Raw genomic sequence first — 12600 nt, 5'->3', positions numbered from 1 at the left:
GATACAGATCTGAAACTGGATTTATGGTACTTGGGATTGTCAAGGTGTGCTGGATCAGGCCGAGCATAGAGTCCTGGAGCACGGATTTCTGACAACCTGGGGCGTCTGTTGTGATGGATACCCCATGATTTCCATGTGAGGGATGAGGGCAACATGGCCGTGACCAGGAGGGTCCAGCCCAACCCTGTCTGTCCAGCTTCTGCTCACACCCAAGTTCCTTTTATCCAACCCTTGTTCACACTGCTGGGGTCAGCCCTCTTGGAATGGAGGCCCTCACTCTCGACTCCCAGCTCAGTGGAAGTGGGTCTGTAAATGCTGGTCTGCCCAGGTGTGAGTGTGTGTCTCGGTTAGTCCCGCATCCAGGCGTCTGCCACTTCTTGCCTCGTCTGGTGGCCTTGGGAAGGGTGAGTAAGAATGGCTGAACTCTGAGACATTTGATTCGGTCTCTGTTTTAGCAGCGTGGTGGGTGGTAAGACAAGCCATTCATACTGGGAGGTTTCTCCAAGATTTCCGAGGGCATTTTGCCATTTGGAATTATTTTTTTTCCGAAATTAGCTTCTTATCCTCTGCCCCTTGCTTTCTGGGAACTAGGTATGATAGTTTTTGAAATGGTAGTAAAGTAGTCATTTTTGCCACGTCTCTGACAAAAGGGTGCTGTGATCTCTTGTTACCACTGTGCGTGGAGTGGGGAGGGGATACATATGTGAACGAGGGGGGTTTTGTGGAAAGTTCAGTCACAGATGGCTGGCATTAAGGATCATGAATCTATCATCTATCATTATTTCAGAAAGCCGGGGATATGATTTCACCATTATGTTTGTGCCCTGAGATTACTCTCCCTGAAAGTGCTCAAGAAAACACTTTGAGGTCGCTAGAAGCTGATCTGGGAGCCCGTGTTCCCAGCTGATCAGGACGGAGTGCCTCTGGGCTTTGGCCAGGGAGCATTTTGATCTCAGGGAGCCCACTGCCCTTGGACCTCAAAGCTGGCCCAGCATCACTTGTCCCCCCAGACGGGTGGGGGTGTGGGCCCCCGAGTGTCCCTTGCCAGGAGGGACAGCTGCCCCCTGGGAGCCGAGACCCAGGGACACCCTGCCAGGTGCCTGTGTCGTGCCTTCCAGAGAAAGCCTGCCTTCTGGTCGCTGTTTTTGCAGCTCCGAGACACCCTGTTCTTGCTGCATTTTGATAAGGAATGATGCTGTGGTTTCCCATTCCTTTCCACCCAGATCTGATTTTGTTTTTTGTTTTTGTCTTTCGACAGGCTAACCGGCCTCCCGCAAAGCTTAACCTGTTAACCTGCCAAGTGAAAACCAACCCCGAGGAGAAGAAGTGTTTTGACCTAATTTCACGTAAGCTTCTTTCTCAGACACTCTGCTGCAGAGAAATTATTTTAAACTCTCGTCTAGGGTATCAACCCCATTTCAAACAGTGCATTTTGGAGAATTGGTTTTCATGGAGAAATGCCTTTTTTCCGGTGACTGCATCCTCTCTTTCCCCCGTGGTGACCACGGTCAGCTTGCTGGTCTCTTGGGTTCAGGACATGAAGCTGCTTCACTCGGGGGCTCTGTAAACCCACCACACCCTCTCCGCTTCCCGGGCCTCCAGTTTCCTCTTTGTAAACAAGGAGATTGTGCTAGATCAACCCTCCAGCCTACAGTCCTTTTACTGTGAAAATAGGGCGACTCTGTCTTCAGAGCTCCTCTGACTTGGGGGATGTTAGAAACGCTGCCATATTGGTGTGATGTGGCCCCCAGCAGAGCCCTTGAGACCCCCAGGTTGGAAATCAATTTGTTTTTCCACCATAGAATCAGCATTTTTGTTCCTGAGTGCTGCTTGTTTTGGGGGCACACCCAGAAGAACCCCACAGACTGCTCCTTTGTGGCGTGAGGCCTCTCAACCTCCCCTGAAGATAAATGCTGTCTCATTAGCCTCCGTCTCTCCTCAGATCGCGAGGCTTTTAAAGACGTGTGTGGAGTTGTATTATTGAGGCTGGGGAGTTTACTATGTAGTTTAACGCTCACAGCCCCCGGGACAATCAAGGGAGACAGGGCAAAGTGAGAAGACCCTGGCCTGATGAGCCTCCTGAGAGGCAGGGGAATCAGCCTCCTGAGAGGCCGGGGATCGGCCTCCGGCCTGACTCTGCCTGACTCTTCCTGCTGAGCGAGTTGCTGGGGGCACACATCACTAAGACACCTCTGTTCTCTTAACACACGTGGGTGGTGGGGAAACACAAGTCAAGCTACAGACGGGCAGCAAGGGTGCAATTTCGGGTGTGGGTCCACCAAGCCCCCAGGAGCACCCATTCCTCCTGAACCTCGCCCTGCAAAGCCAGCTTGGCTCTCTCACCCAGAGAGCCCAGAAGAGGAACAGATGGACTGCCGGCTTCAGTCATTTCCCCACAGGATCCTCCTTTACCCATCTTTCCCCCAGAGGGGGATTGCCGTGCTGATCAAGCTGTCTGTGAGCCCGGCTGCTGAAGGAGGATGTTCCTGTGGCCAGGCCAGCCCTTCCGCGAGCACATCCACCCCCTTGCCCTCAATACCCTCTCCCCTCCCCCCTCATTTACAAATCCAAGTCCTGAGCTGTTAGCCTCAGATCACGTGGTCCACTCATTGGGGTGGGAGGAGGAGGAGCTGGAGACTTCTGGGTCAGTCCCCTGAGTGGGACGGACCCTCCGGGTCCACATGGAGGGCAGGTGGCCAGCTGGAGCCCGAGCCCACAGTGGAGGAGCAGCCCAGCCCAGGACCCGGCATAGCAGGGCTCCGACCGCATCCTCTTGCTCTTCTTTTCCCTCTAGCTGAAGCTGCTAGAAACTGTTCTTGGTATAAAGGCATCTTATTTAGTGTGCATGCCAGGGAATTCTTATTTGGCAATCTTCACGGAGAATTTCCTCCACTCCCCACCGTTCACGTGCTAGAGCACAGAATTAGCTACAGACGTGGATTGCTCTGCCCCCCACTCCCCATCTCCTTGATTTTCCTCGGGGCCTGGCCTGGTCTGACAGTGAAGTGACTTGGGGAGAATGGAGGGTGTTAGCCTGATGTCAGACTGGGGCCTCTGGACAACCTGCCATGGCTTCTGCTTGGGATGGGTGAGGCCCTGCACTCCAGGTAGACTAGAGGCGGGGAAAATGCCCTCTCCTCTCTTCCCAGCATCAGGCAGCGACGCCCCACTCAGCCACTAACATCTGCACTGCAGGATCAAGTTTATTTTTCTGAACTTGACACGTTCTCTTAAACCCTGTTCCTTTCCTCAGTAATGGGGTTTCCCCTGGGTGTCAGAAGAAGGGCAGGAGGAGGCTGGAACCTGGAGTCGGAAAACCTGGCGCACTCATTCCTACCCCTTCACCTCTGGGGGCCTCGGCCTCCTCTCAGCCAGCACACCAGAAGTCTCCTGAGGATTCAAGCGCCTGCACAAGTGTAATAACATCGGAGGCTGGAGATGCCATGTTTGCGCACTTTGAAGGGCACAGACGTTTATTGTGAACCCAGAGTATAGGCCTTGCCTGGCCCTGCCCTGCTGGCCACAGAACTTGGATCTCCCTCACCCCTTTTTCTTTCTTTTTTGTGTTTTACATTTAACTTTTTTACATTGTTTCTTGACTGATTGTAGACAGAATTTCTGTATATCCCTTATCCAGCCCTCCTAATACTGACAGCTTAGTACAGAACTGCCTAATGCCATTAGCTACTTAGTATTAGTCACTCAGTCATGTCCGACTCTTTGCGACCCCGTGGACTGTAGCCCACCAGGCTCCTCTGTCCACGGGATTCTCCAGGCAAGGATACTGGGGTGATCCTACTTCAGGGGATCTGTCTTCCTGACCCAGGGATCAAACCTGCGTGTTCTGCATCGCAGGCAGATTCTTTACCATCTGAACCACGTCCAGGCCATGTCTGGAGTTGTGAAAGCCAGGATGTTTGCATGGCTGCGATGCCCGTAACTGAGAATCTTATTCATATTTTACCATTTCTTCTGTTAGTGTCCTTTTCCTGTTCCAGGGCTTCACATTGCTCCTGCTATTTCGTCCTAGTCTCCTACAGCCTATAGCAGTCCTGTATCTTTCCTCGTCTTTTGTTACTTTGATACTTTGAAAATTATCGATCAGCTTTTTGGTCACCTGGCTCTCAGTTTGTGTTCCTCTGATGCTTTCCCACAACTGGACTGAGGTTACAGATTTTGGGCTAAGAACCCAGAAAGCTTGTAAGATCCTTGCTTTAGAGAGGGCTTTTATACTATTTAAAGGGCCATAGCAATTGGGACCAACTCTGTAGCAAGTTAAAAAAAAAGACTGGTTCTCTTTAGACTTGAATGGAAGATCCACGGCGGCTCGCTAATTTGCATCACAAAGCCACAATTTCCAAGCTAGGGCCTGCCTGTGAAGGAGTGGAAGTGCCTGATTGTACACAAATCATTGACTTCCCAGCGGAGTTTAGACTCTTCCTGAGGTTAATTACAAACCACTTTCTTTTGGAATTGTGTGTGAATTACTGTCCAGGCTTACAATTGACAAAAACCCCCTCCTTGCCCTGCAGATGACAGGACGTACCACTTTCAAGCCGAGGACGAACCGGAATGTCAAATGTAAGTTACACAGCAGAGGAACCTGGGATGGGCCATTGTCCTTGGGATTTAACAGAGCGTCACTGTTACTTCTCTAGATGGATGTCCGTGCTGCAAAACAGCAAAGAAGAAGCTCTAAACAACGCATTTAAGGGAGATGACAACACAGGGGAAAATAACATCGTCCAGGAGCTGACGAAGGAGATCATCTCGGAGGTCCAGGGCATGACGGGCAACGACGTGTGCTGTGACTGCGGGGCGCCAGGTGACCCAGCGGCCCCCTCCCAGCCCGGGGGCTGTGGAACCTGGTCACGGATTTTCGCTGTCCTGTCACATGTCCAGTTCAGAGCAGCCCAGCCCAGCCTGGGCTTCCTGAACTGTGTGCAGACTGTGTGGGGAGAGGGTGCCTGCCTCCCAGCCCTCATGACAGGCCCCGGAGGGGAGAGAGCTGAAATTTATAAATGCTTTCTGAGAATTGAAAACAGAAGCACACAGTGAGGGTGAAGCCGGGGTCACCGGTCACTGCTGGCTGGAGGCTGCGGCTCCTTCCGGGGTTTGATCCATCCTCTCTTTGTACTATGAGTGCAGCAGCTTTAAGCCGCTGTCTAGCCGGTAACCCTGGAAGAGCCACTGGCTTTGTCAGATGGCAGTTTTCCTGTTTGGAAAGTGAAGGAACCAGTCCAGACCCCTTCTAGCTGCCGTGTTCTGTGAAATGAGGTTTTTATTTCTGAGTTTCAGTAAAGCCTGCTGGGCTTCCTGGGTGGCACTAGCCGTAAAGAACCTGCCTGCCAGTGTGGAGATGTGGGTTCGATCCCTGGGTCCAGAAGATCTTCTGGAGGAGGGCATGGTAATCCACTCCAGTGTTCTTGCCTGGAGAACCCCATGGACAGAGGATGCTGGGGGTGACAGTGCATAGGATTCCAAAGAGTCAGACACGACTGGAGCAACTTTAACACTCACTGGGGTTTCATTTTTAATGGACAGAAATTATCATTATAGATTTTAACAAATAGTACTTTAAAAGTTTAAAGAGTTGACTTACTCTTGTAATTCAGATGGAATGGCTTTCGTCAGGGGAGCTGCAGAGTAGTGTTTTCTGAATATTTGTGAAATGGGCTTGGTTAGGATGGCCCCTTACCTCCTCGTTCCTCTAGGTCTATGATGATTTTTATTGAAAACAAAGCAAAGATGGAGTGGACAGTTGAGACATGCTGTGGTGGGGGGCAGGGGGTTCCTGTTAGGTTGGAGGCTGTATTTGGGGGTAATTTGCAGAATTACCTCGTGAGGCCTTGGACCATTAATAACATGTCTGGCAGGAGATGAGGTGGGTAGCAAAAGTAGTAAATCGTACTTTTTTCTTAGATGAGGGTGTATAGTACTTGTCCTTGTAGTACTTCTAAAACACTCTTAAAGAAAGTCAGAGCTACAACGTTTTTGTTTTAAAATGCTAAGACAATACTAAGACTCTAAAGTATTAATAGCCTACTTTAATATGACATGGCATATTAAAGCTTGTGTCTACTAAGCATGACACAGTTGATAACAGCAGAATAGGTCCAGAAAAGTGGAAACACAGGTGCCCATAAGTGTTTCCAAACTCGGATAAAATTTTTATAACTTGAACGTTGTAAAAATAACTTCACGATTCACATGACCAAGGTTGCGGTATTTACCTGCAATGAGTTTCTGAGGGCAAACAAGCAGTTCTCAAAGAGAACTGAACTTCCAGACTGTGCTCACATGTCCAAGTGTGTTTTATTTTGAATTCAGAGTTTCTCAGTAAACCTGGCACGCAGCAAACCTTTCTTGACTGAGGACTGTGGCACGTGGTTGGGACGCTTTCTTGAATAAGGGAACATGCAGTGTGAGCTGGGCTTGAACCCGGGTAAAGGCAGGGCTGCGGTCTGACTCCGCAGCATCAAGCAAGGCCCCTGGCCTTTCTGAGCAAGATCATGAAGGCACCAGCCCTGTTTGCATCCAGGTCCTCCTGTATGTGTTAAATGAGCTATTACAGGAAAGCACCTGTAATTTCTGAAGCTCTTGTTACAGGTGGAGCTGTTCCTACATAATTGCTTCAGCCCTGTGCTGAGCAGAGCTTGGCATCAGCGCACAGTATGTGCTCTCTGCTGGCATTATTAGCACCTTTGACATACAGACGTGTGAATTAAGACTGTCCCCCATGTGGCACTAGACGGTCCCCTTTGCTGATACAGCCTGGTTGCTGGTGGGTGTGGTCTGTGTCCAGGGACCCATGACCGCTAGAGGGCACTGTGTCATTCTACACACAGCCCTGTCCCTTGGGAGTATTGATTAAATGAATGGAAGAATGGGCAGGTGGAGCTGTAGGAAGAAGGGGAATAGATACGTGCACGTGTACACTGTGTGTGACGTGTGTGTACTTAGTTGCTCAGTCGTGTCCGACTCTTTGCGACCCCAGGGACTATAGCCCACCAGGCTCCTCTGTCCATGGGATTCTCCAGGCAAGAATACTGGTGTGGGTTGCCATACCCTCCTCCAGAGGATCTTCCCGACCCAGGAATCAAACCCAGGTCTCCCGCATTGCAGGCGGATTCTTTACCATCTGAGCCACTGGTGGTAGTTAATGATGGATGAGGGTTCCCACTGCACCTAGGATCCCGCTGCGTGGTGCATCAAAACTCCATGTTGAGTAGTAACTATACAAGAACAAAGTTCTGACCCTGGCCCCCTCCTTACAAGCTTCTGTGTTCCTCGCTGTCTTTGGCAGATCCTACGTGGCTCTCCACCAACCTTGGCATTCTGACCTGCATCGAGTGTTCCGGGATCCACAGAGAGCTGGGGGTCCACTACTCCAGGATGCAATCCCTGACGTTAGACGTGTTAGGAACGTCTGAACTGCTGGTAAGCTTTAGGTCCCTTGATTTTGGAATTTTGGAGTGAACACAGATGAGCTGAATGTGAGGTTTCCGTTTTGGTCTCCTAAAATTCCCCTGGGCCTGGTAGCTGTTGATATTGCCAAGTACATTTAGGTAATTAGAAACTCATGGGTAATCCCTCCTCCTCAGCTACTAGAGGTTGAGGGTTGCAAAGCTTTATTCTTAAATGACTAAAATGGAAGTGAACTCATAAAGGAGCGTGGAGACTGGTGTGAGTGTTGGCAGAGTCCGATTCACCCCAGGCATTGAGAGGGCATGGAGTCCAAAGCCTAGAGACAGGAAAGACTCCTTCTCCAGAGACGTCAGCCAGATTCTGCTGAGTCTTCGGTCACTACCTGGCTCAAGCCTTGGGTGGACTTTTTCTCTGCCCCTTATTGTTTGCCTTTTGGGAGAGCTAATGATACTTGCTTCTACTGCCTGTATAACAAACCAAAAAAAACCCCTCTCATTCTTGGTTCAATGATACACATAGCCGTGCACTATAGATCACTATTAGAGGTTGAAGCATTTTCTGTGAAGTGACTTTCAGAGCCTGGAGACTGTGGTCCCAGCAGGGAGCAAGTGCTTTGGGGGCACCTAAAGCATGAGCTCTTTGGAGTGTTTTCAAAGTCTGTAACTGCTGATTAGAAGGCAGTATTTGAAGTTCTTTGTTGAGATGGCCAAGCATTGGACAGTAAATATTAAGAGGATATTGATTACCATTGATTTTAATGTCAAGAGCAATAGTCTTGGCAGAAAATCAATTGCTGTGGTCAATAGACCTCTCGAGGGGCCATAAGTCTTATTGATGACCATTCTGGAACTGACGTGTCTGAACTTGTAATGCATTTTGAACTATCTTGTCAAACAAATCCTTCTTGTCTTTCCAAGGAATTCCTTTATGGTCTTCAAAGACAAAGCTGGGAGAAACTACAGTGGGTTCTGGTAGCCCAGTTAGTAGCATCACTGATTAATTGAAGTTTAAAACTAAGCTATATCCTTGGCAAGACCCAAGCAGTGTATTCTTTGTTACATAGTACGGTTATTGTTAATGTCATAATGCATACAGGCTCCATCATAGATCTGTGTGTGCAGGCAGTGTCCTGGGTAACTGGAGACAGCGTAGACATGAAACATTGGTAACTGGGGACAGCATAGACATGAAACCCTCCCGTGTGTTTTCATTGAGCACTGCTAAACCAGGGTAGCTGCTATACAGCCCTTGTTGTTCAGCTACTCAGTCATGTCCAACTCTTTGCAACCTAGTGATTTAAAAAAAAAAAAGAAAAAAGAAACAGTGACAAGTGTTAACTGGTTTATGTTGAAGTTTAATTGCTGATTTTGCATGAGGCACTTTGCAAAGCACTCTGTGTGTATTAGTTCATTTGCTCTTCAACCCCGTGGCCTTGGTATATTATCCCCATTTTACAGAAGAGGAACTGAGGCTTAGAATGTTGTAACAAGCCCAAGGTTATGTGTTATCCACACACCAGGTCTGGAGTGGGGGCCTCTTTAGTCAGAGCTCACACTCTTAACCCCCGAGGACTCACCCCAGGGGGAGTACATAAACCTCACTGCAGCCCCTCCGTATCCCCCTCCCCATCCCTGGCAGTGTCTACCGCCAGCTCTCTGGGAGGCAAAGACGTCCTGCTTTGTAGTCTGCTCAGTCACATGATGTAAACACTCCCACTGGGGCCATTTTCAGGGCACCGTGTGAGTCACTGAATGAGCCGTAAGAGAGAGATTTGGTCACACGCATACAGTAAGCTCACCCCGCAAAAACACTGTTGTTGCAAGTATCTTCAAAAATAGAATAGTAAGATGTAGTAAAATCAGAAGTGATGAGTTTTGAGGACTGTTTTGTTTTTAGTATAATTTTTGTATTAAAGCCACGCCGTACTGGTTTCAGGATCTTAGTTCCCTGACCAGGGATCAAACCTGGGTTCCCGGCAATGGAAAATGTGGAGTCCTAACCACCGGACCACCAGGGAATTCCTTAGTATAGTTTATTTGATCGTGAGTTTATAGAATGTAATTTTTAATAATGACTGTTTAACAGCTGAGCTCGTATAAGCTGGTGGGAGCCTGATACCAGCACATCTGTTACACCTGCTTAAACACGTCTCAGAAATTTATCTGATGGTCTGCATGAGACTGTCGCCTACTGTAGAGGGAAGCGCCACAGAGGGCTGGAAGGAAAATGTTTCCGTCTCATTGAAAGGAGGGGGTGACTTCTAATCCCTGGCTCAGAGCTTCCTTCCTGTCTCTCAGAGCCTCATCTATGTAATCTCTCAGGCGTTTATAATCTGACCAACTCAGCCATTATGGAGAAATCCAGGCAGAGGCCGCTTAACTGACAGCTGCAACTATTTCTGATGTCTAATCTCTGCCTAAACTCCCTTGTCTAAGCCTCTTTTCCTCCATGATTATCAGAAAAACAAAGGGGAGAGGCCCGAGTAATGTGGGGTTTATTCCCACCCTCTCTTTGTCCTGAACTCCAGCCACTCGCAGGAGGAGGCAGTCTCCCCGCCTCTCATCCCAACCCGGTTACTGTGAGTGTGACCCCATGCCCAGACCCTTACTCCTCAGGTGTAGAGTGTGTCAGGTGTTAGTAACACTTGTAAAGCATGAGAATTTCAAGCCTTTTTAAAGCACCCGGTTATTTTGTTTAGACAGATGCTGCCTGAACAAAAGATCTCCTGAAGGCTTGACTCACACACATCCTGTGTGTGAATGTATGTGTTTAGAATTCCACCTGGTGCATAGTAAGAACTATCAAGTATTATCATCTCCTCCTCCAGAAGGATTGGAACAAAATCCTCCCAGAAGAATGATCCGCGTGTCATAACGTGTGAATCCTCCAACTGGACCAACTGCTCCCTTGTGAGCTTTTCAGGTTCACAGAGCCGTGGTGTCAGGGTCCTGGGCTGGTGTGTTCATCGGAGTGTGTCTTCTGGGGTCGCACATGGTAACTAGACTTTCTGAAAGAGATACGAGGGTGAACTGGAGGAGGACTTGCCGGCGTGTCCGAGGCTGCAGCCTGCCCCGAGCCAGGGTCCCGGCCCCACACGGGGGATGCTGTGACATGAGACGGGGTTTCGAACAGCCTGGTGGAGACAGCAGAGACATGAGCAGGCAGCTTCGTTTCCTGTCGGCATTGTGTTCTGAATAGACAGATGCTCACCCCGTAAAATGCCGCCCCTATCCCCCCGAATGGCCTCAGCGTAGCCCTCATGATGGAAGTCTTTGTCTAAATTGTCTTGCAAACAGCTTCCCCTGATGTGGTGCCTCACCATTTCTTTTTAAGTTTGTTTTTGTTTCAAGCACGCTGGAGTCCCATGTTTAGTCAAGCGGTTTTAGCAGCATCTGTGAAGGTGGCTGGTTGGCAGTCATCTTTTCTTCCCTTTTCCTTCTCCTGGAATCACTTCTTATTCAGTGGAAGGAAACTGGGGTAATTGAAGTATTAATTTGATTAGTTCAGGGAAGCTGTGCCATCTTAACTGGCGTGTACCAGCTTAATACCCTTAGATGTTAAAGCAGCTCTGCTTTCAGAAGGCCTCCTGAAAAGCAAAGATTTTAAAAAGATAAATTTCCTCCTTAACACAGAAGATTATGATTTCAGCTCCGATTTTTAGATCCTTCATAGAACAGTATTGTTGGTGTGAGACTCCTAGTTTCATATGATCAGTTTCACATTGTAAATGAAGTTACTAAAGAAAACTTCAGTGTTCTGTAATTGAATTTGAGTCAGTAATTTAAAGGGCTTCCCAGGTGGTGCTAATGGTAAAGTATTCACCTGCCAACGTAAGAGACATTAAGAGGCACGAGTTTGATCCCTGGGTTGGGAAGGTCCCCTGGAGAAGCGAATGGCACCCCACTCCAGTATTCTTGTTTGGAGAATCCCATGGACAGAGGAGCCTGGCGGGCTATAGTCCATGGAGTCGCAAAGAGTCAGACACAACTGAAGCGACATGGCATGCATCCACAGTAATTTAAAAATCACCTAACATCAGAGAATGGGGTCAGAAACCCCAGGAGCCCACAGTCCTGATTCACGCCCGTTTTGTGACCTTCTCATGCCTCCTCCTGAGGTTAACAAGCTATTAAATGTAAAGTAAATGAACTAACAGCTGCATCTGTGAGAGAGGGGAGAGGAAAACCCTCAGAAACTGAGAGCCTCCTTACAGATGACACCATTGTTTTGCTTGGGGCTGAAATGAAGCCATTCAGGCTATGAAGAGCAACAGGAAGTAGCAGCGTCAGCCCCCATTTACTGAGTGACTGTCATGCTCTAGACATCGTCCCAGGTCCTTTGTCTTATCTAGCCTGAACAAGAGCTCTGTTTTAAAAAGGTGGCTGAAAGGTTTATTCTTAAATCACAATTATGAACTTTTTAAAAACCACAAACCCTGTCAGAAAAAATTGGGCACCCAAACCTAGACCTGTATGTAATGAATAGTTTCATTTGTCTTACTTACTAAGAAGTGTATTGTATACTTCATAAATATATCTAAAGTAGAAATTTTAAAGGCTCAGGAGAAACATACAATTTTTTTCAGAGTTTTTTTTTTGTGTGTTCCCTTCTTTGGAGGCAGCAATTTAGAGCTCACTGCTGTTTCTTAGCTCTGCCTACAAGGGTCAAGTTCTTTCAGTTTCCCAAAGCATTTTTTGTCCATCTGTGTGCCATGCACTCCAAGCTTTCCAACCTTCTGGAACACTGAGGGGGCCCAGGAGATGACACCCCATTTTCCTGCGTTGATTTGGAACCGCTTGAGAGACTGAAGGTCTGATTCATTGTTGAAAATCGCTGCATCCGCTGACCTGGTTCCCACGTGTTGGGGCAGCTGAATCCCAGACTTGGACTCGGGGCCCAGGCAGGGCCAGAGGGGCAGACCCACCCTACATGGCATCCTGAGGGTGTCCCGGGGTGTCCGTCCTTCTGAGCCCCTCAGGCAGGGAGGTCTTTTCTCCCACTGTCCACTCCTCTCCTCCGGGGCATAAGTACAGGAAGACAGAATGTCTCAGGAATGGTGACCCTCCACCTGGAAGCAAGAAAACGGTACCGGAGGCTCCCCGTCCTCACCCAAACTCTGGAAACCATCTCTAGAGAGAACCTGCAGCCCCTTCCTGGCTCAGGGGCCCAAGA

At 48.7% G+C, this 12600-nt stretch overlaps 1 protein-coding gene across 5 annotated transcripts in view; it reads left to right on the top strand.

Annotated features, from left to right (window-relative positions):
* ASAP2 (ArfGAP with SH3 domain, ankyrin repeat and PH domain 2) overlaps nucleotides 1-12600 on the top strand; it is a 155734-nt gene that overhangs the window by 113812 nt on the left and 29322 nt on the right. For all 5 annotated transcript variants that reach the window (XM_018055681.1, XM_018055685.1, XM_018055682.1 and 2 more), the window contains 4 exons: nucleotides 1259-1346; nucleotides 4533-4581; nucleotides 4659-4825; nucleotides 7307-7440. In XM_018055681.1, the coding sequence (XP_017911170.1) occupies nucleotides 1259-1346; nucleotides 4533-4581; nucleotides 4659-4825; nucleotides 7307-7440 (438 nt within the window). The remainder of the gene's footprint in view (nucleotides 1-1258; nucleotides 1347-4532; nucleotides 4582-4658; nucleotides 4826-7306; nucleotides 7441-12600) is intronic.

This window comes from Capra hircus, chromosome 11, assembly GCF_001704415.2.
Source record: "Capra hircus breed San Clemente chromosome 11, ASM170441v1, whole genome shotgun sequence".
NCBI lineage: Eukaryota > Metazoa > Chordata > Mammalia > Artiodactyla > Bovidae > Capra > Capra hircus.
This window is presented reverse-complemented; position numbering and strand designations above follow the sequence as displayed.